This window comes from Apus apus, chromosome 2 (genome assembly GCF_020740795.1).
Source record: "Apus apus isolate bApuApu2 chromosome 2, bApuApu2.pri.cur, whole genome shotgun sequence".
In the NCBI taxonomy this organism is placed as follows: Eukaryota; Metazoa; Chordata; class Aves; order Apodiformes; family Apodidae; genus Apus; species Apus apus.
The window spans coordinates 98517432-98543732 of record NC_067283.1 but is presented as its reverse complement, the minus strand read 5'-3'; the positions used below and the strand labels follow the sequence as shown (position 1 = coordinate 98543732).

The 26301-nt window shown below is 38.5% G+C and overlaps 2 protein-coding genes across 2 annotated transcripts in view; one reads left to right on the top strand and one right to left on the bottom strand.

The window, feature by feature from the left end:
- Positions 1-2991: 2991 nt before the first annotated feature.
- On the bottom strand, positions 2992-26301 carry LOC127380785 (uncharacterized). The gene is made up of 5 exons (XM_051610265.1): positions 26102-26301; positions 10202-10473; positions 7505-7558; positions 7361-7391; positions 2992-3611 (listed from the first exon to the last, which is right to left on the bottom strand). Exons 1-5 carry the CDS (start codon positions 26299-26301, stop codon positions 3554-3556), a joined length of 615 nt encoding a protein of 204 aa, XP_051466225.1. The 3' UTR covers positions 2992-3553.
- SOCS6 (suppressor of cytokine signaling 6) overlaps positions 9340-26301 on the top strand; it is a 29327-nt gene continuing 12365 nt past the window's right edge. The window contains exon 1 of the mRNA XM_051611653.1: positions 9340-9771. The gene's annotated coding sequence lies outside the window, so the exon portion shown is untranslated. The remainder of the gene's footprint in view (positions 9772-26301) is intronic.

Here is a 26301-nt window from a genome sequence, read left to right as displayed (position 1 = left end):
TTTTTGTTTTGCTTGTTTGTTTTTAATAATGAAGACTTAAAAAAGAGAAATATAATTAATTGCTAAACATTATAAGTTGATGCGAGATGTCTTGTCCAACTAACTATACCTTTTGTGTGACTAAAGTTTGTCTACTAACTGAAATAGTATTAGTGGCCCTTATCTTTGTGTCAAATAAGTCTTTGATTTAGATTTAGTATACCTAAAAAAAACTTGTGATAAGGAGTAGATAAAATCTCATTGAAATTCTGTATTTAGGGCCAGTTTTTAACATACAGTGCTGAACTTGAATGCTCTAGACAAAGGAGTTGAACTGTACAACAATCAGTACTTAATGATACAAATTCAACTAAAAATGAAAAACAGCCAGCAACAATCTGATGTAATGATCAATAACAGTATGAAATTTCTAAAAAAATCTTAGAGCATTAGTTAAATAAACATTCTTACAAGAACAATCCCTGTAAAACAACAAGATATAACCACTTCTGTTTACATTAATTTGCTTTTGATGTTTCATTTAGCTAAGTCTGATGTTTTTAATACAAAAAGTAGTTTGACCTCCTCTGAATCCAAAGCAGATTTTAAATTTAAGTCCCATTAATTTTGTCTTTCGATTATTACAGGTAGGGTTTACTATTTAGTAGTATACATAACACCACCATTCTAGTTAAACAACAGTGAGGAAACCACAGTCCTCCTGAAGTGAAGAGCAATTTTGATAAGAATTTAAATGGAATAAATACTTAGTTCTGAACTTTCCACTATACAAAATTAAAAGCTGATTGATACTTAAGCATCTACTTCTAGTTATCCACCTATAAAAAAATGGTCCCACTAGTTATAAACTTAAAAATTACAAGTTTTAAAGCATTTTCATCTCTTCATGAAACATGGCTATCATTATGGAAAACATAGTACTCCATTGATTTATTTTTTAGTAACTTTTTTTATCTTTTTCTTTCAGATTAGACAAACAGAGATGTTATTATTTTTCAGTATGATAAAATAGCCTTTCTGGTGTGATCATAGTAAGATTGCTTAGCATTTGTAGTAGCTGTTGAATACTATTTACATCAACATTCCTTAATTCATGCTCTTCACTTCTGCTCAGTACCCTTCAGCTTTATAGTGATGAATGTTTTCCATACTGCCTATCAACATGTTTATAAAACCAAGAGGATGTATCATTTACAGCAAAAATGTGATAGAGATGAGTCATAAAAGAAAACAAATTCTGCATTAACAAAATCCCAACAGAGCAAGGGAGGATATTTTTTTTCAAAGGTGTGAAGAACCATGAGGGACCTAACTGATGTGTGTAAATACCCTTCATGTCTTTGAAAATCTGTCTTGGATGCAAGTGACTTAGTAGAATGACATTGTGTCCTTCAAAGGACGCATTTTGTTTTATGGAACAAAGTTTGAAATCCAGCTAAAGACTCATTTTTACCCACAAAAGATACTGTGGTTGTGTATCCACTATGTGAGCATGTTTTGCAAACATATGAACTTCATTTTTTAAAATAATAGCTTTATTTTCAGTTTCAGCTGAAAGCCTTCAGTCCTGGTTTTAAGATAGCATAATTCTTTGCGTTGTCTTTCCTGATGTAGAGTTTAGTGGTGTACTGAGGAGATAATTCAAATTCACTGTATTTGTGGGAAAAAGACACTGTAATGTTATTTTACATTAGTAATAATTTCCAGCTTTGGAACAACATATCATGTATTCATCACTACTCTTTTATAAAATTCCTGGATTAAATGAATGAAAGCTGTGATGTGATCTTCAGCATGTTGAGGCTGTAGTCATTGAGTCTTTTTAATTTTTTTTTCCTCCAAAAGAGGACTTGTTAAATATTTTTCAAATTTAATTTTAACTTTTTAATGTTCTTATGTGTGTTTTAAAAAGCATATTCTTAAGAAGACTGAAAAGTACCTGTTTGACCCTCTTTTTCATAACTAAGGAAATGGCTGCAACACTTAGTCATTATACAGAAAGTAGAACAACATTAATTTCTGTGCAGACTGGCTACTACTGTATTTAGATATTTTCTAATTGAATATAATCCTTTGTAGGGAACATTCTGACTCGATATGTACACTTTACATTGCACTTTTTTATGTGATCTAATGAACTAGGTATGATTCTTGATGTCACAATAACATTTATTTTTAGGTACATAAATACAATTCTAGCTAAAGCTGTTTGCTCAGTCCTCATGTAACTCTATGACAGGAGCTGGCTGAAGAAAAAATGCAAAAATAATATTACTTCTTGAGTTTTCAAAAATATTTTTCCTTGTGAAAAAGTGAAGTGCAAGTCATCTTTTAATTCCTTTTCCCTTTTTTATTCCATCTTATGTTCCTTCTTAAAGATGAGAAAATAAACTATTGCTTACTTTCCTTTCAAGCAGCCTTGTTTAAGAACAGTAAACTTCTCACAAACACAATTGTTTATTTTTTAAATGACCAGTTTTATATTTGAAAATTTTGGGGCATACTTTTGTCATGAGCTCTACCCTGAAAAAACAGTTCAAGTGCAACATTTTCTTGATCAGTCTCACCCTCCAGACAGGGAAACCAAGAAACAGAGACACTGAACAACACATGCCCTTGCCACAATCTCAGTCAAATCACACAAGTCTTATTTGATCCTCCAGACCTACAGCAAATCCATAACCAAAAGTGCAGAATGTTTAAGTATTGTGAAGTGACATCTGGAGTTGTTTTCGTTTGTCTTCAACATTTGCTCTCCAAAATTATTGCCTTGTACTGAGCTCTATATTCCTTGAGCCAGTTGTGAATACTTAAGGACTACAAAGGCAAGCCCATGAGCTGCATTGTAAACAAAAAATAAAAAGTTACATAACATTAATTTGTCTATAGAGGAATATAATGCCCCCCCCCAAATAAAATATATATTTACTTTAAAAAAGGTTATGACACCAGTACCCATAGAAATTCTTATTGGACATACACTTTCCCCTTTTAAGGGCATAAACTTTAGAAGTTGAAGAAGGAAGCCTCTGCGAGGTGTCTGCTTCGCTGTTACAGAAAAACACATGACCATAGGCTTCTATATATATTATTTTGATGAACTAGTATAGGGAAGCCAGTGAAAAAAGCTTGTATGTACTCCAGTGCATTGGCTTTGAGAATACAGACTTTATATATATAATCTTGGCTGTTTATGTCTTACTCCAGTTTAAAATCCAAGAAATTCAGACTTGTGCCAGCAGTGCTTGTACACATGAGATGGGAGCTAGGATGAGCTCTCCACCCTGCCTGTCTTTCTGCATCTCCAAATCTACATGACTTGCTGCAGACCTGAGCCGGTTTACAAGCAAATGTACAGGCAATATGGACAATCAATGAATAAGATGCATAGGCTAACCTAACCATATAGAGTTTTTCACATCAGTTCTTATCATGATTCATTGTGTGTCTTTGATTATGAGAAAAGTGATATATTATTTCCCTGACTTTAACAAAAATCCATTTGTGAGGCCCAGTTTACCCTGACTTTATTCAGCTTTTGGTCCACAGACAATCAGGATGACTCTTCCCTTTCTTCATTACTTGGCAGATTAGAAGTTAGTCTTCTTGTACTGTAATTAGAAATGTAATTTTGCTTTGCTCTGTTGTCTAACATAATCTAACTGTTAGAGAACTTTGATCTAAGAAAACATTGAGCTGTGCTCTTGCTAAAAAAAATCAACACCCATCAACAGAAAACTTTGCAATGGATTAAAAAATCTTAATGGCAGAAGTCATCAATCATTTCAAGTACATTTTTTCTTGAAATGAAATTAAACAGGTCAGAGTGGCACTCAAAAATACGTATAAATTAGAAAAATCTTATGTAAATAAGCACTGGGTTTTCTTTTTGTTTGGATTTTTTTTGGATTTTTTTTAGGCCAAAGCATAACATACAATGATAAGTTATCACAACTTAACCACACTATGAAGTAGAAGGGATAGCATTACTCTAATTAAAATGTGACACATGATTTATATGCATAATACAAATAGTTAGTTTACCCTTAATAGCTATAATGAGGTCTTAGTGCCATTCATACCCTAAGCTGATTTCAGCAGTGCCAGAAAACAATGCAAATTTAACTCCAATCTGAGACAAAGGGGAGTGTGAAAGAACTTCCTGCATACCTCACATTGTTCTGGCATTTTTGGTTTTTTTGGTGGTTGTTTTTCATGGTGGTTTTTTTTTAGTTTTTTGTTTGTTTGTTTGTTTTATTTAAACATTACTATTAAACTGAGTGAAGCCCCTCTGAAAAAAAGGAAAAATAAATAAATTTGAAAATATTTGCATAAATTAACTCACAAAGTGGAAATGGAATTTACTAACAGAAAACATGCAAGAACCTATGAGAAAACTAAGAAGACCAAACAACTTACAGTGTCCAAAAACTGTACATGACATGATAAATAAAACTTTTCTAACACATATTATAATATAGTGATATAAATATACCATGCTATATAAAAATAAAAATAGAGGAATAAATAAAATACGTGTAATAAAAAAGGACTACAGGAATTAAAAAAATCAGAAAACTAGGCCATGATTACAAAAAATGAACAGCAACAGTGATTTCGTGTACATTGCCTTCCTTACAAATCTATGATTTTCCAAAGCTGTTTGAACATTTACCATGTAAAAGATCAAATTCCTGTAAAGTACCACAATAATTCAAAAATTGTAGTAAAATGACAACAAATACCCCTTCTGAATTATACATAAGTGAAGTGGAAAAGAAGGCATTTGTATCCTTAAAGTACAACCACATACAGTAACATGCCTGCAAAGAGCAGTAAGAAGACAAGGGCATTAATCTCCCATTGCAATGCAAATTTAACTCCAATCTGAGACAAAGGGGAGTGTGAAAGAACTTCCTGCATACCTCACATTGTTCTGGCATTTTTGGTTTTTTTGGTGGTTGTTTTTCATGGTGGTTTTTTTTTAGTTTTTTGTTTGTTTGTTTGTTTTATTTAAACATTACTATTAAACTGAGTGAAGCCCCTCTGAAAAAAAGGAAAAATAAATAAATTTGAAAATATTTGCATAAATTAACTCACAAAGTGGAAATGGAATTTACTAACAGAAAACATGCAAGAACCTATGAGAAAACTAAGAAGACCAAACAACTTACAGTGTCCAAAAACTGTACATGACATGATAAATAAAACTTTTCTAACACATATTATAATATAGTGATATAAATATACCATGCTATATAAAAATAAAAATAGAGGAATAAATAAAATACGTGTAATAAAAAAGGACTACAGGAATTAAAAAAATCAGAAAACTAGGCCATGATTACAAAAAATGAACAGCAACAGTGATTTCGTGTACATTGCCTTCCTTACAAATCTATGATTTTCCAAAGCTGTTTGAACATTTACCATGTAAAAGATCAAATTCCTGTAAAGTACCACAATAATTCAAAAATTGTAGTAAAATGACAACAAATACCCCTTCTGAATTATACATAAGTGAAGTGGAAAAGAAGGCATTTGTATCCTTAAAGTACAACCACATACAGTAACATGCCTGCAAAGAGCAGTAAGAAGACAAGGGCATTAATCTCCCATTGCAATTCAGGCCAAAAAAGCCAGGATGAAAGTAGCTGGTCCAAGACTGATTCTGGCAACATATGCCAGGCAGGTAGGCAGCAGTTAGGTAAAAAGTAGATACAGTGGATATAACAGAGACTTTGTTGTCAATGGACACTCATACATCAGGTTTCTGATCCTTCATTCTGAACTACAGATTTGTATATACACAAATCAGACTCAAAAGGTCTTAAAGAATTTATAATCACAGTTTTCAGTATAAAAAAAGGAGGAAAAAAGACATAAGCTTATTAAAATAGGGAACTCATCAATGTGCAGACCTCAGACAAAGAAATTAGAACTGGATCTCGAGCTCTGGATTTTATAGACTCACACATATAAGTACATCAGATATCAAATATCTGAATTTTGTATTACTAAACCTAGATTTCTACTCTTCATCATTTTGAGCAAAAGCTAGCAACTGTAAGGCAAGTTTATTAGGTGATATATGCAGAGAGCATTAAAACAAGACGTCTGAATGCATGAACTGCCAAATTTAGTTCAATATGTGTTTTTAAGCCAATAACAAATTCATTTGAGCAATCCTGCTAACATCCTCCTCATCTGCTACTGAAGTTGCAATGCCAGTAGCACACTTAGATGAGTTCACCCCAGCTGATAAACTATCGCTCTTACTGGGACACAGCTGTTTGCTGACACATCTGGGTTGGAAAAAGTCTGACCGGAACATTTTTAGTCTGTGACAAGCCAACAACACACTGGCAGCCTATACAGAAGATCATAATCCCTGATCCTCCTTCCCTTTTCTCCCTACCACCACTCCAAATACCCAAATTACCTCTTTATTTGTGTAGGCTGCAATACTCACCTGGTAATGGGTTGAACATCAGTGACTGCTCCATCTGAAAAGTGTTGTTTTATTTTGCTTATTCAGTTTGCATGTCTACCTTGAAAGACACTGACTTTTCATAAACTGCTTAAAGCTAGAGTTGGAAAATGCTGTTCTTGTGAAATCTTACAGAAACAGATTACAGTTTCTAAATTATGGGACTGAAAAATAAGGCAGCTGTTCTACTTCATGTCACCATTTTTTGTCAGGTAAATGAACTTCAAGAGATTTAGCTACCTCAGCCAGCTTAGAGAGGTCCAATGAGCACTGGAGCCCCTATAAAGAAAAGGAAAGGAGTGTACAGGCAGGGGGAGGTAAGGAGACACAGAAATGAGATGAGGAAGGTCCCTATTTTTAGTAGTGATACTAATTTAAGCCATATTTAGCATCACCCCTAGTGAGAAGAAAGGTAAGGTATTGAAGAGAAACTGTAGAGTAAAAAGCTACCAATGTATTTGGATTGTTTTCCTTTGAATCTTTAAGGGTGTCTATCAGTGCTATTTCTGGAAAAAGCTAAGACTTTTCATAGAAGTGATAAAGGGGCTGTTTCAGACCCATGAAAAGCTTTGATCAACACATGGCATGGAAAACTTCAACATCCACAACCAACCTTTCTAATAGTATAGGAGGAAGTATAATAAAATTCCTAAGACCCATTTTTATTTTGTTTCACAAGCAGTATAGTCTACCACATAAGTTGGCTATGGTAAAAGCTGGTTGAAGGCAGAAAAATATTTTTAGCCCAGCTGACTTCTTCACATATGGCTGCTGTTGTCCCACAGCTGCTGCTGAAGACACTGCTTAAATTAATACTATATACATGCGTCAAGCAAGAATACCAGCTGAATCGTGAAAAGCATTACTCACACAAATGCTTGTATCCAAGGGAAAAGGAGGCCTAAAAAGGTAAGAACACACAAAATAAAATAAATTAAAAAACAAAAACCAATTTGTTTGAGAAACTAACAGGACTGTATGAGACTTTTCCCAGTCAGGGGCTTCCTTTCTTACCCGGTTCTCTTTTGGTTCCCTTTTGCATTAGGCAGGTAAACTCCAAGGTTTTATCTAGGAAAGGAGAAGACTACCATGTTAAAAAAAAAAAAAAAGTTAGTCTTTAATTATTTAATTTTCTTTATTTGTTTTCTTTCTATTAACTCTTTTCCTTCTATTCATTCTTTTCTTTCTTGTAATTTTTTCTTTTTTCTTTTTTTTTTTTTAACACCACTGCCAACCTAGAAAGTCACTCATATTTTTCTTAGTGACAGTGTTGGTTTTACAAGCAAGACTTATACTGCATAAGCTTCCCAAAATTATCAGCTTAGAGCTATTCGTAGCTATTTGTTATACCACTGATAACATGTAAACATAATTGTGAAACAAACAGTTCCAATATAAAACAATTAAAAACCCATAAATCATTCTAGGAATGTTGTATCTGAAAAAGCTGAACTTCGTATTTGAAAAAATATTATTTCCTTTCCAACTCTTATTGGAGTCATCATCTCCTGAAACAATCCTGGCCTGCCAGCAACTGAGGTAGATCAGACACATAAAGAAGCAGATGCTTCTTGGATGAGACTCAAAAAAATCCTTTAATTCTCGATAAATGCCTGGGATAAAAAAATGCAAAGGCAATCAGGACATATTGCAACATCAAATAACTTTGTCAATTAAACAATTAAATGACCTCAACCCTCAGATACTTCTGATTTCAGTAGAATAATTCAGGCAGAATGTATATGAGTATTCTCACAACCTTGTGAGTTTCAGCCAGTTCTTTCTAATCTTGAAATCACTGAAGTAATTGCATAACAAGCCATACAAATAATCTCACTGACTCTCATGCGATTACATAGGTAAGCAAATTATGCATATCTTTGCAAATCAGGTTCTTGATTTGCATCGGTTTGATGCCACAAGAAAGAAAAGAAGGTAGTATTTTACCAGCTCTCCATCAGTTAGTAAATAACGACTTGTGACAACTTTCGAGACCCATATTGTACACAGATTTAAATTCTTCACCCCCCACTAGTCTTTTCCATCAGTCTCACACATCCTAAATTAAGAATTGTTTTGTTGCTCTTGATTTAGCATGGGGGTTTTTTTGTTTGTTTTTTTGGGGTTTTTTTTTGTTGTTGTTGTTTTGTGTGTGTGTTTGTTTGGGGCTTTTTTGTTTGGTTTTGTGTTTTTTGTTGTTTTTTTTCTGTAATGCGAGCAGCAAGCAAGCAAACATCCTGCTCGGCTGAAGTTTCTACCGCGCAGCTGATGAAGCTGAAGTTTACTGGCACTTTCTTCAGCGGCGATCTGTGAAGCAAAGTTAAGACTCAGAAAGAATGTTTTTTTCGCGCATCGGGTTCACGCCAAGGGAGGCGTAGGAGACGATGAAGAGAGGGGGAGGGAAGACCACCTCTCCCTTTCTACCTCCCTCCTTCCCAGCACGACGCGGGGCTGCCGGCGACCTCCCGCCGCCGGCGTCACCCGGCGAGGCGGCAGCAGGCGCGGCTCGCCCCCCGTGCGCTGGGCGGGGAGCGGCTGGGGTGGCCCAGGGGAGCCTCTCCCGCTGTGCGCTGCCCCAGGCGTCGCCCCTCGCCCAAACAAACGTGAGCCAGTAGCTCCCTGTGGATGCTTATGCATCAGCTTCTGTAGCCGAGGGGAGCGGTCAAAACCCGGAGCAGGGGAGGGGTGAGGAAGGGGTCTGGGGCTAACAAAGACCGGCCGTCACTCTCCCAGCGCGGCTCCCGTCCGCCCCCCTCGCCAAGTGGGGATGAGCCCGGGCAAAGCCGCCCAGACGCAGGGAAAGGGTCCGGCCCAGCGCTGAAAGGCAGGCGGGCCGCAGAGGGCTGGTGGCGGGGGCGGCCGGGGCAACTGGCAAAGCGGAGGGACGGAGCTGGGGTGGCCCGGGCCCTGTTGTCCCCGCCGGACTTGTGCGTGGGCGCCGCAGCCGTGGTAGCCGTGCCTGAAGCAGGCGGCAGCCATCGCAGCTCGGCGCCCCCGTGCGCCCCTCCGAGGACGGAGGGGTGGGGGCAGAGGAGGAGGCGGAGGAAGCGGCGGCGGCGCCAGGAACAGGGAGGCGGCGGCACGGCGAGGGAGGGAGCCGGGCCGGGCCCCGCAAGAGCAAACAGCAGCGCCAGCTCCTCCTCCTCCCCCCCCTCCTCCTCCGGTGAGTTCTGCTCCGGCGCCCCGGGAGGCTGCTCGCCGCCGAGCCTGGATGACGGCGCAGTTCTGGCCGCGCTGCCGAGAGGCCCGCGCCGGGAGCGGGACACCGCGGCCTCCGCTGGGTGAGCGTCCCCGGGGCGATCGGCGCGCAGCGGCCCGTCTCCCCCCTCCCTCCCCCTGATGGCCGCGGAGGGTTGGTGAGACGGAGGGAGAGTCAGGGGATGGTGGACGGCGCGGCTCGCGGCTTGCCCGCCGCCCTCCCGAGCCGCGGCCCTGGCCCTGGCCTCCTTTCCCTTTGTTTGCTCGGCTCCCCGAGCCAGCGGCGGCGCCAGGCCCTGCGGAGGCACCGGGGCCGCGGCGCGGCCTGCAAGGCGGGCGGGCAGGCGGGGAGGAGCGCTGGGCCCGGGCCGCCGAGGCGCTGCCCAGCCCCCGCCGTGACAGGAGAGGGCTGGGGCCGGCCCGTCGTCCCCACCCGCCACGCCAGTGTGACCCGCGCGTTTCCCCCGCCTCCCTCCTGCCCTGGGCCCTTGCCCGAACGCGACCCGCTCCTACCGGTGCCATTGTCGGGGGCGGCTGAATTAGCTTGATTTCCCCCTACCCTGCCATGAAACTCGCTTTCAGTTTTGGGCTTGGGGGGGGCGGGGGTCCCATCTCCAGCAGGACAGGAGGTCCGGAGGTGGCGGTTTGGGCTGCCGCTGAGGGGGCTGGTGCGGCGGAGGGCGCCGAGTGTCGCGTTGTCGTGAGGTGAGGGTGCGCCGAGGTCTCCCGACGGGGCGAGAGAGGGAAAGGCTGCTTTCCGTGACGGGTGGCACTTAAAAGCTGGACTTAAAAAAAAAAAAAAAAAAAAAAAAAGAAAACAAAACCACCAAACCAACAAGCACACCAAAACCCCGAACTTTACGAACTCTTATTGCTCTTGAAACTGCTTCTGAAATTCTTTTGCCCTCATGGTGCCACTTCTCTCAGAAAACAACTGGTCATGGCCCAAGCCTACCCTTTGCTTACGAAAAGTCTTTACAAAACATTGAGGTTTGAAGAGGTGCAGAGGATGATGCTTCTTTGATATGAGGTGATTTGGCTGTCTTTCTGTTTTCTTTAGACTTGTCTTCTTATGTTTTAAAAATCAAATAAGTTTGGAGCACGATTGGTTTTTTTTTGTTTGGGTTTTTTTGGTGGAGTAGATTACTCAAAGAGATTGGTCACAGAATACACTTCAGCCAGGGAAAGCTGGTTACTAAATTCTTGTGCCCTTTCACTATTTTAGGTCTCAACCCCTCTTTTCTACCTGCCAAAAATGTTTACGACATGTCCAGCCACTTAATATACCTGTAGTTAAAAAATGCCTGCTGCAGGCCTCCTGCTGAGGATTGTGGTCTGCACAAGTGCTGGGGGAATGATGCATCTGCTTTCTGGTGTGGATGGAAAAAAATAGCTCTATTCATATTAATAAACACATCCTTGGATTGTAGAAAACAAGGAAGTTTCAGTATAGTTATGAAATAAATTACTTAGCTTGACTGGAAGACTTTAAACCACTGGAGTAGGTACTTCTGTAGGTATTTGTGGAGTCTTCTGCAATAAGAGAGTAATCATAGATAACAGCTTTCTGTGTAACTTATGAAAGGCAAATTTCAGGTTTTTCAAAAGGTGTTAATGAAGTGTTAAGCAGTACTTGAATGGAATCTTCACTTCCTATTTTTTTTTTTTTTGTGGTATTGTACTATAGAACTAAGGTTTTACACGTGTTGTATGCTTAATCAAGCACATATTCCCTGTATACTGAGTTTAGAGATTTAAATAGTTTTTCAAAAGTCAAAATTCAATGAAATAAGGCCTTAATACTTGTGAGTGGTCATAGTGCAGTGTTATGTGGAGATGCCTGCATTTGCTGACTCTCTGGGAGACTGCGAGGCTATGGAGTTAGTAAGGAAGAACTGTTGTCTTTCCAGAGCTTTTGTGAGCATCTCTTCATCACACTGTGTGTGTGCAGCATCAAAGTGTTCACATGGATTCAGGAGACATGATGGATCATCCTAAATTTCCTGAGAACTTGACATACGGAAGTCTAAAAAATATGTATGTTAAGTTATACTGTGCTGTGAATTTCTTTGATCCTGCATTGTGAAGTAGGTCAGTCAAACACTTTGGGTCACTCCTTAAGTGAGGGACTTTTTGAAGAAATTATTTCTGGTCCACATTGTTCTGTAAGTAGAATACACATTCTAACTCTTCTTAGTATAGAAGAGCGGTGGAGTGAGATTGAACTCTTAATTAAGGGTTTTTCTTAGGAATAAAGTTAATTCTTTCTGCCCTTTTTTTAAAATGAAATCATCATAGTCACACAGTAACTTGAACATAAGCATTTGAGAGACTTTGCCTAATAGTGTTGCCTGGAGTTCACTATGTGTTTGCTACACTGTTGCTGGCAGAACTGAGGTTGCAGTCCAGGGTAACCCCTTGCTGAGTGCTTTATTTGCTATGGCTTTGGCGGCCTCCTGGGCATACGCTCCACTATTTTGGTAGTATTTGTGTAGTACAAAATGTGTTAGGGAGGTGCATAATAACGTTAAATATACAGAAAGGAGACCGTTCTCTGCTAGTGTGTGTCTCAGCATTTTGTTGATAGTGCTTTGATGGGTGTGAGCAACAGTTTAGAGGGGGAAGCTCAAGTGGTTGTGACGCTCCAAGGAGGAAAATAATGTACAAGTACTATGAGACTAAATGTAATCTAATTTAGGAATGCAAATGCTAAAATCTATTGAGTAAAAATTGGATAAGGTTGGGATTGAAGGGTGGATTAGAGATTTCTTATGCAATTTAACTTTATTTTGTAATGTAAAATATTAGATGGAAAAGATATGCAGAACATTGAGGGGTTTTTTTGTTTTGTTTTTGTTTTTTTTGCTAAAGAGAAATTAAAGTATCTAATAATGTTTCTTAGCCTTATGTTTGTGCCAAAATCTTAGTTACATTCCATTTTAGTGTATGCTTCCTTTTCTGGAAATACATGTTAGTCTTCAGGAGACAATAGATGCATTTGATGCACAGCTCCCAACTTCTTACAGCCTCTATCCCAGCGCCTCCCAGTAAAAATGTAGTAGTAGTAGACAAGGAAGTATCCTTAAAAAAAAAAAAAAAAAAAAAGCATTGAGCCGTTTTCCTTGACAGTTTCAGGTGTCAAGTTACCTACAGCAGTATGTGGATTTTAATTTTAGAAAACAAGAAGATTATGCTTGTAACGGGATGTTTATTGTCTGTGTTAAAAACCAGCTTCATACCAGTCAAATATGCTTCTGATGCAGCAGAGAATAGATTCATGACACACAATAGATTCATTCTTTTATTGTTATTTTTGCATTTTCCTCTAGAAATAATTTATTTCTGAATTAAGACTCTGTAGCATGTACATTGGATAAATTTGTGTTAAATTGTGTACGTTAGTTTTGAAACAAACATTTAAAAACTCGGAGCTTTGAGGTTTTTTTGTTGCAGTAGGTTTTTTCCCCACAGTTGCTGAATGGTCTTAAGCTGTTGAAACAAAACTGTCACCTACTTCAGCCTTTCCTGGTGGTTAAAACCAAAACAAGTGGGCCTTGTCAATATTGTCCTGGATGAAAATGGAAAGCTGACTGTATGTAAAGTGTTGTCTGATACATCAAATATATAAAGAAGGTTATACAAACTTTGCTACTGTCTACGCAGGCTGAATTTGGAAAGGCAACATGATACAGAATCTGAATTAGTCTGCTTAATGTGAGAATTAAACGTTTCAGATCAAAGTGTTAGAAGTTCAGCTCTCCTGATTCCTAAAGCTCACTTAAATGAAAATTGCTCAAAATTTTTTCTTCTTCAAGTTTTCATGGTCTTCTGATGCCTGTTTTTTGTCATGTACAGGCATGCAAGAAATAAGCATCTGCAACTTCGGTTAATTTCAGGTAGTTTTGAGATGTATGAGTGCATATCTGACTGCTATTTGTTAGAGTCTGCAGTGTGGATTTAAGGACCTCTATTTAGATTATTTGTTTTAATTAATTAAACTATGATTTGCGATGAAATTTTCTCTGCAAAATATTAAGATAAAAAAGTCTGGAAATTATTGACCCTCTTCTGTGTCCTTAACCTTTCACATAACACTTTGGACTCTGAGGAACTCAGTTGGCCTCATTTGTGACAAGAATGTAAGCCACATTTTGCCTCAAAAATTGTTCCTTGGTTGCTACACCACCAAGAAAACTATGCAAGTTAAATATAAGTCTTTATTTGTTGAGCATGGATGCAGTTATATTGACTGAGTTGTTCTGCATCTGACTTTAAAACTCCATTGAGGAACTAAGAAAAAAAAAATCTCTTTGCTTGCAGGTAACCCCAACCTAAGGATGCATTTCTGTCCAGGTGCTGCTCTCCAAACATTGCTTCCTATGGTGTATATACAGGGCACACAGAGCAAGAGAGGCTTCCTGTCTTCTGTGAAACATTATTTTCTTTTGTAATCTGCCAAGTGCATTAGGTTGGCAGTTTGAAAAAAATCTCAGGTTTGTGAAGTATGTGGGATTTTTGTTATAAACACCAAATAATTTTTCTCTGGGAGTGAATATATAAATAGTAGATGTTAGTGTTTTTTTCAGAGTGTGTTAAGTGGTCTCTAGTTAAAAAAACTTAATCTGGAAATGAACCTATCCATATTGTTAGGTAAATCATATGGCCACGTGATATTTTACTCTGCTTCCCAGTGCAGTGTATAATCAGCAATTGTATTTGTTTTATGCGACTTGCATGGCATATGATACTGATCTGTAAGAGGACTTGTGCTAGGTTTTGGTGATGTTAATATGGTCAATGCAGCTGACTTATAAATAGATTAATATTAAGATTTGAGATTGCAGAAAAAAGACCTTTGGTATTCTCCATCAAGAATATTCCATATTACTTAAAACAATACATGAAGTGCTCCTCTGGATGGCCTGATTGTTGGAAACAAGATTCCACTCAGTCTTGGTTTTACAGTGTGTGGTCTCTGTTTTTCTTGAGTAGTTTTATTCTTAATTAATCTTGACGTTCTCTGGTAAATGTGCTAAAACAGCAGTTTGTAGGAGTCTTGAGTAGGTGATTGTTTTTCCTTCTCTAAAGCAGTCTGCATTCCTCAAATAGGTCGAGAACAAATTAGTAGGCTACTCCAAACGTTTCCAAAGCATGTTTGTTTGATCCAAAGATGTCTCTAATACCGTGGTCAAGCTTGCTTTCTTGTTTTGTTCCTCCTGATTTAGGGAATTCTGTCTCCCCGACTTTGCCTTAGTAAGTGATACAAGACCGGGCAGTTCTGAGCTATAGTGTTGGCTGTGTTTTTTACATTGGTAATGGGCTTTAATGCCCTTGGAATCCCTTTTGGTTGGTATTCAGGTAGTCGGATTAAGAGGTTTAATAATTGAAATAGAGAAATGAAGATGAGTGACACAGGGCAGAGGCTTTTGATTACAGAAGCTGTGCCTTCTAGGATGAGATTTGTGGAAGCTGTACTCCAAAAACAGGGTAGGCAGCTTTTCAGGATGACTCCCTTCGTTCAAGAACAGGTGGGAACTGTGCGAGTGAGGAATTCTCGCTGGATTCACTGAACAGAAGGTGCTTGTGCAGGCATACAGGTTTGGTTGAAACCTGCACTGGGGAAGTTTTTCCAGGCTGGAATTTTGGTCAGCCTGAGGAGATTGAGTCCAAAATAGTTGGTTTGTACATTCAGAGGTACAAGTTTGTAGGTTAAGTGTAAGATTCTAAGTCTGGGTCAGTGTAAGGTAGGTGCTTGGTGGCTTTTTCTTTCCCCTCACTGTTCTTTCTGCAGTGAAAAACAGAGGCAAACCCAATGCTGATCCAGTGCTCTCTGAAATGTTGACTTTTCTCCTGTTCTTCCCTTTTGAAAAGAAGAGCGCTATTGGCTAGAAGTAAGCAATGTTGAGAAGAAATAAAGGATTAGTCTTTGGCATGATTTTGTGCAAAAAATCTCATTACTTGGGAAAATACTTGCATACAAATGGAAATATTCCACAGTTCCTTACTGAAGGGATAAGAGAGTCTGCACTGACCAGTGCAGTAGTCTTATTTGCATCTAATCCAGTGGTGGTCGAAAGAAGATGGTGAGGGGAAGTTGTTACGTCAGTACTGACTCAGATGTCTTGTATACTACAAAAACAAGTGCTGCTTGGAATCTACAGTATTTTATGTGTTGTTTGACATGGAAAACAGGAACTGAAATTCTACGTGCCAACATTGAAAAGTATGTCTATTGTAATTTTTAAAAATTGGACTAATACATTTCTCCACTTTATTTACAGTGTTTGTAAGTTTAAGTGTATGTCAGAGAGAAGAGAAGAAAAAAGCAGTCTGTGTGCGTGTCTCTGTTTCTTTCATGCTTGAACTTTGAAGCTTAGCTAGCTTTTGTAGCAGGGCTTCTATCTTCCTGGCTCTGCAGAAATTTGACCTTGGTCTGAAGATAGCTATCATAAGGGCTTTGAGTTTGTGTAAATATCATACAGCATATTACTTCATATATGAAAACTTTATCTTTGACTCTGCATATGAGAATTTGTACACTTATGTGAAGTTGCTCAGTTTAAGGCCCCAGTTCTTCATGTGCAAACTAAACATAATATACAATGAGCAGTGTCATTAATTTAAATGCCTGCTCACAGTTAATTAATCTTTGCTGGGTTGGGACTGAATATTAGCAAAATCAAATTTGGTTTTAGCACTATGTGAAAAATGTTCTGCTTCTGTGGAACATTATTTAAACCTGCAACTGCTACTACCACCAAATAGAAAAATGAGCCTGAAAGCCTTCCAGCATGCATCAGGACAGAACAGTGTCTGTCTAAAAAATTTAAAATATTCTCCTTCAGATGTGCTGGTTGGGGTAGTTAGTTGTTTCTGTCTGCAGGAGACTAGAGTGTAGGTGTAGGAGGGAAAAAAAAAAGTTCCAGATCTTAATAATGAATAATTAAGAGTCTCTCTGGTTTTGACCCAAAATTAGAAAACTTGCATAGAGCAAGCTTTATCAGAACTAGTATAGTCCTGTAAAAAGGTTTTATCCTGACAAATCAAGACTTCATAAAAAAGATGGCCAAGTAGCTTTGCCCATACAGTCAAAATTCTGTTCCCATTCTCATCATAGCACTCTCTGGTCTGAAAAGATTGTCAATTTAGAAAACCTATTTAATGTTTCATGTCCTGTTTTAAAGTAACCAAAATGGTAAAGTAGTTCTGTGAGATTAGATGGTAATAATACTTTCTGTACAGGTGTGTTTACCCTGTGTATGTGCTAGCACTTTGAGCAAAACAGTATCTCCTGTTTCCCATATACAGATAGGCTCTAAACCATAAAGAAGATAATTAGTTTACTCTTTGTTCGTATTGGACTTTCTGCCAGTAAAAATGGGAAGGGAAATATTTTCCATAAGATGAGTTTTACATTCTTACTTTCCGAAATGCAGAGTTCTGATTCTCTCTGTAGTGGGTCCCAGGAACTTGAAGGAGCCAGGCCATCAACGTGGGGAACCAGTGGACACACACTGGATTTGTCTTCTGCTCTCTTGACGACTTTTATTTATTTATTTATTTTCTTGTTGTTTGGTGGTTGTTTGTTATTTTTTTTCCCTCTAGTTTGATGTGTTGTGCTGGCTTGTCTGTAAAATAAACTATGCTTTCTGTTTCATTGGTTCTGTTTTACTGATCAGGAAATGACTGGTCTTCAGTAGTCAATACTGTTGGACATTCCATGGACAAAATCAGTTGGATTGGAGGTTGACAGTGATCATGCCCTAACCTTCCTGTATGTGTTTTGATGCAGGTATTAATTTCTTTAAGTTGAGGAATATTCACTTAAAAGAATCATGACAGCTCAGAAGGATTGTTTTAGAATATTGTATTTTTAAGGATTTAGCCTCTTAGAAAGCTTTAAAACTGTCTCAGCTTTGCTTAGCAGTTGACAGGCATGTAGAGTCCAAGACAAAAAATAAAATGCTTGAGACAGTGGAAATACAATATACTGAAAAAAGGATTTCAATAAAAATGATTTGGAGTTGTAATAGTGAAAAAGAGAACAGAATCATGAGCCTTCTTCAGTCTTGTTTTTGCATGCTGTACTCCTAAGAAACATCAATGTTTACAAATATGTAAAGGGTGAGTGTCAAGACGATGGAGTTAAGCTTTTTTCGGTGATGACCAGTGATAGGACAAGGAGTAATGGATACAAGTTGGAGCATAGGAGGTTTAAGATGAATATCAGGAAAAATTTTTTTACTGTAAGAGTGACAGAGCACTGGAACAGGCTGCCCAGAGAGGTTGTGGAGTCTCCTTCGCTGGAGACATTCAAAACCCGCCTGGACGCCTTCCTGTGTGATATACTCTAGGTGACCCTGCTCTGGCAGGGGGGTTGGACTAGATGATCTTTCGAGGTCCCTTCCAACCCCTAGGATTCTATGATTCTATGATTCTATGATTCTATGATAGTATGTGACCCCTTTCCTAGCTGTTCTGTATGAAACGTTTTCTGATTCTGAAACTGGTTTCAGAATCGGTAGCAAAGCTTTAAATATTGTATTAGTGTTTCACTTCTGTATCAGGTAATCAAGGTGAATATGTGAGTAGCTCCGTTAAAATAACTTGTCTTTTAGTGCTTAGAGTTTTGGGAGAGTGAGTGAGACTTTTACCCATGTGTGCTTCTGCTCCCCCCCAGCCTCTCCCAAATTTGTATTTAGAGGAGCGTAAACAATGATTGAAGTACTTACAAATGAAGGTGCAGGCAATAAGGAGCAGTCTTAGAATATTCCTAAGGAGGTACATGAAGATGTAGCTATAAAGTAGGCATTTATATAGTTCTGCTAACACTGAGTACTTCTGCTTTTTAATGCAAAAAATAAGGCTAAGGGTTAATGAGGAGTTCTTAATTAAAAACAAAACAAAACCACCTCTGAAATTTCGGTACTTCCTAGATTAAGGAGGTCTATGTATGTGAAGAGGAGAAAGGTTTTGATAAACAGCATTTTGAGCATAAGGTCCTCAGGTACTGACAAAAAATATCTGAACTTGGGCAAAAATCAGTTGTTTTACCTGTTTTAGGTAAGACTGGCTGTAGTTCTGACCTTTGCAGTTTGTCAAAATGTGCTTTGCTTTGAATTGTATTTTTGGAAAGCAGGCCATCAGACTCAAATCTGTTGTTTCAAGCCCAATGTGGTAGAGGTTGTGAGAATACTCTCTGCCTTACTGGAGTCACCAGACTCGGAGTTTCTGTCCAATAAAGCTTAAACTCCAGGCAGAAATATTGTAATTTATTTGTTAGTCTGAATTTACTTTCTTTGCACGTTGCACTTTGATTAATGGTTTAGAACTAACTCTGAAGGATATTTGGGCTTCTTCTTGGAGGGGGAGGGGAATTGAGTATTTTGCTTTTTTTTTTTTTATTCCCCTCCTCTGTATCTTTAGTATCTTGCTCTTTGTTGTAGTTTGTTTGTTTTCTTTTTTTTTTTTCCCCAGCTTTTTTTCACTCCTTTAGATATGTACAACTGATGGAACTTCTGCTCATCATCCAGCTACCTGATACTTTTTACTGTATTGTTGGTGATTCATTTGCATAGTGCTTTGATATATGATGCAGTTGGGCTGAAAAAGCTTTGTATAATATCTGTTGAATTGTGTAGTCTTAAAGAAAGTCAGGAAGTTGAATCATGACTAAATAGGGGACAGTGATAGAAGGTATACTGAAAGGCTGAGTATGTCTCCACAGGATAATGAAACCCAAGGTTTTGTGTTTGGCTTATTCCTCCATTGTCACCAACCCTCTGGAAAGGGCCACAAGCTTTAACTGATCACCTTCAGTGGGTGACAGCTTCCTGTTGCAGTCAACTACTGGAGTCACACTCATTTGGTTCTGTTGCCATCTTATGCTCACGTGGAGAGGTGGGGGAAGATGTCGGATTTAAGTAGGTATTTACTCAAAACCTCATCAAGTCAACGTCCTCATCATCACTCCATGTTATGAAAATGCAGAATTCAGGTTTCAGAATTAAAATACCTTAATTTGTCCTGATGGTGCATATTATTCAGCTTATGAATCCAACTAAAAAAGTGGAAATTGAGCTCTTGTTCTGTTTCCTGAAGTGTTGCTTAGAACACTGAATGCCTTTGCATTAATGTTTAAGTGTTAGATACAGAAATAGCAGGAATTTCCTTAATGAAGCCAATAATTCTGTCTGTGAGCTCTGGAATTTGGAGTTTAATTAGTATACTGTAAGTAAATAATGGGGCCATACATTTAAAGGGTGCTTGAGCGTAGAATAAATATAAACATTTTTTGTCCAATATGTGAGGCAAGAAAGAGAATTGCTTAGGCAGCTCTTCTGGCTTTTCTCAACTTCTGAGTTCTTGGGCTTTGAACCTTAAAGAAATTATCTGCTATCTTTCCTATATAAATAGTTCAGATACAGGATATAAAATTATTTTTCTCAGTATGCAGTTGTTCAAGAAAGAAAACACAAAGAATTTTACTCATTGAGAGAAGCTGTTTAGTATTATTTTAGTGATTATGTTTTAAATTTTCAAGAAAGTAAAGTTGCTAGTGGAACTTACAAGTTTGGAAAGAAGGACTCTCAAATTTTGAATTAATATATAGAAAATATTTTAAATTTGGAATATTTTTTCCTGGTGATTTCTTACCACAGTGATGTAAAAAATGTAACTTAAGCATTTCTCTTTTTAACTTCTGATCAGAAATTAAAAACAACATCACAGTATGAAACCACTTTTACTTCTGAACATAGGTGACAGATATCTCTGTGGTTGTAGGCAAACATTTTTTCCTGTTACAATGAAACACTTTTGTGAAACCTGTCTCTAAGGAATGGAATGGTTTCATGCCACTTTCCTCCTTGGTTTTGGAGATACTTTTGAGCTCCAGAGAAAGCTTTTCCTGTGTTTAGAAATGTCCATAGCTTGGATTTTTTCAAATATAAGAATATATTAATTTTTGCTATGGCTGCTCCCTCAGTTGAGACACTGTCTGTCTGCTCTTTTGATGAAACTTTTTTGGGAAGCCCTGAAGGGTTTGTAGGGCGCACAGATAGAAGGAGCTTTGCTTGATCGAGCTTAGTTTCCATAGGAAGTCATGCTAAACCAAACTACTCCTTGAATGTGAGTTTGTCTGAACTTTTGAGAAGTGGTTAGGGAGCTCACTTTCTTGAGTAGTAGCCTGTACTTTGTATGAGATTTTATATTTCAGTATTTTATCTATTTGTTTTTATTTCAAGGATTGTAAAGTCCTTGATTGACTAAAAGTAATTATTAATTAAATTAAACCAATGCTTTTTCATCCCAGGTACTTCATATTTCACTGAATGCATGTTTGCCTTTCAGTGTTTTATACTGAATGGGTGCATACACTTTCACATTGCACGTATGTTATATTTGTGTTAATGGTATGCATTTGTAGTAAAACAATTGCGTCAAACTTGTTACCACCTGAGGAACCCGGATATATGAAAGTGTATGGGATCTGACAAGATGCATTCCGGACTCTTGAGGGAATTGGCTGATGTTGTTGCCAAGCCACACTCCATGATAGCTGAAAAGTCAGGGGTGGGGTCTTTGGTGGCTGGAAGAAGGGAAACTTTACACCTATTTTTAAAAAGCATAAAAAGTTGGACCCTGGGAACTACTGAGCTGTTAGCCTCTCCTGTGTCTGGGAAGATGGTGGAACAGATCCTCCCAGAACCTATACTAAGGCACATGGTGGACAGGGAAGTGTTTTGAGACAGTAATTATGGCTCACCAAGGGCAAGTCCTGCCTGACAAACTTAGTTGCCTTTTGTTGATGGAGTGACTACATCAGTGGACAAGGGAAGAGCTACGGATGTCCTGTATCTGGACTTCTTTAAGGCCTTTAACACAGTCCTCCACAGCATGCTTTCTCTCTAAATTGGAGAGATACTGATTTGATGGGTGGACTGTTTGGTGCATGAGGAATTGGTTTGATGATCACATCCAGAGGGTAAAGGTCAATGGCTCGATGCCCATATAGAGATTGGTCACAATGGTGTCCCTCAGGGGTCCATACTGGGACCAGCACTGTTTAATATCTTCATCAATGACGTAGTAGGATCAAACACATCCTCAGCAAGTTTGCCTGTGACACCAAGCTGTGCGGTTCAGTTGAAATGCCTGAGGGACCAGATGCCATCTGAAGAGACCTGGACAACTTTGAGAAGTAGACCTATGTGAACCTCACAAGGTTCAACAAGGCCAAGTGGAAGATCCTGCACATGGGTCAGGGGAATCCCCTGTATCAAAACAGGTTGAGGGATGAAGAGATTGATAGCACCCCTGCAGAGAAGGATTTGGGGGTACTGGTGGATGAAAAGCTGAATGTGATCTGGCAGTGTGTGCCCATAGCCCAGGAGGCCAACTGTATCCTGGGCTGCATCAAAAAGAAGCGTGGCCAGCAGGTCAAGGGAGGTAATTTTTCCCTTCTACTCTCCTTTTGTGAGACCCCCACCTGGATTATTCTGTTCAGTTCTGGAGTCTTCAATACAGGAAAGACGTGGACCTGTTTGAGCTGGTGTAGAGGACAGCCACAAAAATGATCAGAGGAATGGGGCATCTCCCCTGTTCCTAACAATAGAACTGAGAGAGTTGGGGTTGTTTGGCCTGGAAAAGAGAAGGCTCCAGGGGGACCTTAGGGTGGCTTTTCAATACCTAACAGGGGCCTTTAAGAAGGATGAGGACAAACATCTTAGAGCAGGGCCTGTAGCTACAAGACAAAGAGTAATAGTTTTAGACTAGGTGTAAGGAAGAAATGTTTTACAATGAGATTGGTAGAACACTGGAGCAGATTTTCCAGAAAGGCAGTATATGTCTCATCATTGGAAACATTCAAGGTGAGGTTGGATGGGGCTCTGAGCAGCCTGATCTCGTTGAAGATGTCCCTGCTCACTGCAAGGGCGTTGGATGACCTTTAAAGGTTCCTTCCAACCCAAGCCATTCTCTGATTCTGTGATTACTTTGGAGAAATGTCACTGTCTTTAATAAAAAAATCTCTGTGAATTTCACAAAAATTAAATTTCTTTCACGTTGCACACTTGGGGAATGAGAATAGTATCAGTTGTCAGTATTTGTTTTCTGTTGTAGTTTTCTAGTCTTAGATATTAAAGGTACTGAATGATTTAATGTGCAGAAAAAAGCAAAGCTATGGAAGTAGGAGTCTCTGTGGGTTTGAAACTTACTAGATCTTTTAATTGTATAGCAACTGAATGCCTTGATACGAGGCAGGTACATTAAACCTTTTTGCACGGTCTGGAGGAGAATGGTGAGATCTTTGTGGCATCTGTGTAGCAAATACATTGTATTTATTTATCTGATTTAGTGAAGAAAGTCCCAAACCAGAGTCTAGTCCCTTCCTCTTTGTGTTTCTGACGGATGTCCTTAGTAACTGCTTCTTCGTCCTTGGTATGCTTGGAAACTCCTCTCCATGTGTGAACACTGTACAGATGCTGTGGGATAGACTTTTCCACTTTTATTTCTCTGTAATCAAGGCATTGTGCTCTCTTTCCCCTCAGATCATAAATGGATTCAATTAATCTCTCTCTTTATGGAGAGGGTTAACTGAATTATAAAGGATGGATGAATCTTAGCTTTAATTGAGAGGATAATGTTATCTTCTAATGAAAGAAAGCTTTTACTGTTACTGAAAATGGCATAATTACTGAAAAATAGATGGATGTGATAGCTTCAGAGAACTTTGAGATCCTACCTGATCATACAAATTTAAAGGGTAATTCAGCCGTAGTTAGAAACTAACCTATCTGAGGTGAATTTGAAGCTGCAGGTGCAGCCATCATCAGTTGTGAGGTCCAAGGCAGAATCATAGCTTCAAGAGCGGGGTAAAACAATAGTTTATTGCTGTTCGTGCAGGCCTTCTAGAGAAGCTGAAGAACAGGAAAATATGTCTTACTTCAAGCAAAGGTCCTCCAGTTGTAGAACATAAATGTGCTTGATATGGTGGAAAAGGAAATCCCTCTTTTCCTGTAATGAATTTTCAAACCAGTCTCTATTTTAGAAACTTCGTTCAGCTGTGTTTGTTTCAGCTTGGATACATGCTAGGGAAATTGGCGTGGAATAAATTTATCTTTTAGAGTTTAACAACATTTATTTTGTTACTAATGGAATAGATTAGATAACTAAATTTGGATTATTGCTTGAATAAGAGCTTGTACTTTTAAGTTTATGGGGTATTTTCAAAAAGGTGGTGTTTTTTTTTCTTCTCTGGACATATTTAAAGTAATTATACTGCCTTGAAGTAATTGCTGCAGATTTTTTCCCCCTGTTTTTGCATGTCTTTGTGACCAGTTGAATGTTATTTGTTCAAACAGTAAGGTAGTTACATACATTTCTTTTTGTTGTCAGATAAGCATAAATAGAGGTGGGAAGGTGAGCAGCATACAGCTTGCTGGTCAAGATACCAGTTTTACAAATATGTGCTATGAAGCCACCTGTTGGCTAGATAGTATGGCTAGTGAGGTGTTTAACGTAAAAGTTTAATCTAACTTTGATTTTTCTATGAGTGTGGTTTATAGCTCTCCTGATGTGTTGCTTAAGTTTTAAATTTCTGCTCCTTGAAGAGAGTATCCCATGTTGCACCTCAAGGAAAGCATAATTATAATTATTAGTCATACTTCTTGCTTGGTACTGCAGAGTGAAAAATGCTAATTTCTCTTTTCTTGTTTTCACAACACATGAATTGGACAGGCAGAAGCAATGTGATGATTATAACAAATAAACAGCTCATAATTTAGAGACAATAGCAGTATAAAAAAAAGTGTTTATTGCAGCAAGTAGTATCTTGAAGTATGTGGTGATCCTGTGTAAACCCTTATAATTTTCAGCAGAAATACAGTACACAGCTTCTTTTATGTTACTTTTCCTGGATTTACCTCCTTTCTCTCACAGTGTCTTCCTTTCTTTTATGGTGTTATTTTCCTAGATTCAGGCAGGCACGTACATGTGTTAACTGAGTGTTTCTGTATCACCCGCTTGGCGCATGCCCTGTGTACTGTATGTTTGATCAGTGTCAGAGGTTTGAGCTGAGAAGCTGGATATCTGTTCTGATGGCGCCGTAGGAAAGATCATTCATGGTACCTGTTCTATGTCTTCTTATGAAAATATCTCTCGGCAGCAGGCCCCTTCCAGCTGGCTTTGGTCATGTTTTGAAAGTTGCGCACAGAGACAGTGTTTCTTTGCTTGCTGTAGAAATACTAGCCTGAAGTAGCCCAACATAAACTTTGAAAGCGAAACCAACATCAATACAAGTCAGCACGAAGTGGTAATATTCAGCTGTTGAATGTCTGCTAAGTGTTTTCTTTCCTTTATTGGGAAGGGTGGAAGACAGTTTCTCACAATTATGTTATTTAGTCGTTAATATTAAAAGAATGGTCAGAGTATTGCTGACCACAGAATCACTTTGAGAGAATGGTCTCATTTATTATTTCCGTCTTTCTGGCATGTGCTTTAAACAGATGGACAGCATTTCTAAAATTATGGTTTGAAATGCATTGGAATTCAGAAATGAGCTGCATTTAGAGTTGGGTTTTGGAGTCTGTGTCTTTACCATTAGGTTATGTTCTTTTCAACACATATTGCAGGATTTAGGAATTTGTGCATGCTTCATAGAAAGAAGCAAAAAAAAAAAAGGCAATTTTTTCTTTTATTTATTGTCTTTCCTATTTCCATTCTTCCTTTCATTTTCAGTATGATAATTCCAAATACTTTTTTGTTGTTCTCAAATAAGTAGGCACAGAATCTGTTCATTGCCAAGGGCAGTTTGTTATTGTAAATTGCATACTGGTTTCTATAGGCAACTTTACAAAAAATCTTATAGCAAAATTGTTTTAAAAATTATTCCTGTTTACAAAACGTGATGTTGATCCTTATTGCTAATGAGAAGTTGGTTTGTAGAGCAATGCAGTCTTGCAACTTTTCTCAGACTCCTAACAACTGTGTTAAGGTGTAAGAGGATTGCATTGGTATCTTAGATGAGCATATAGTCCTTCTTATGCCACCATAGTACAACCGAGAAGAAACATTTTGGTGTATCCACCTTCTGTCGGGATGGAGAAGGTGGACAGACCCTTACTCAGAAAGGAATTATCATACATTATCTCCCATGAAGTCTAATCTTTGCTTACGAAGTTAAATTCATTTTTTCCTTACAGACATCGTGCTGCAAGGCTGGCTGATGCAGTCTTATAAAATAGCAAGAAATTATAACTGAGCCTGACTAAGCGTTATTCTCATTCTTCATCTGCTTCTGCACAGCTGTGTGAAGAAGAAAAACAAAGGTTTATTTGCACTTGATGGATGTGATGTTCTGCAATGAAACAAATGCACATGGTGTTCACACATCAGATTTCTTTAGTGACTTACCTCATTTGATTCAGCAAAAGTGCTTCATTTTTTTCTTCTTTAGTGACTTGGCAATTAGGGATTTGCTGAGTTATTTTTGTTTGCACGTTTTTCTCTTGCTCTTTGTTCATCAAGGTCTTAGAGCCAATTGTGGCTTTCTTTTTTTCTGTAGTTTTGCAGCAAGCTTGAAAAATTTTGTTAGCAGTATACTTTGTTATCAT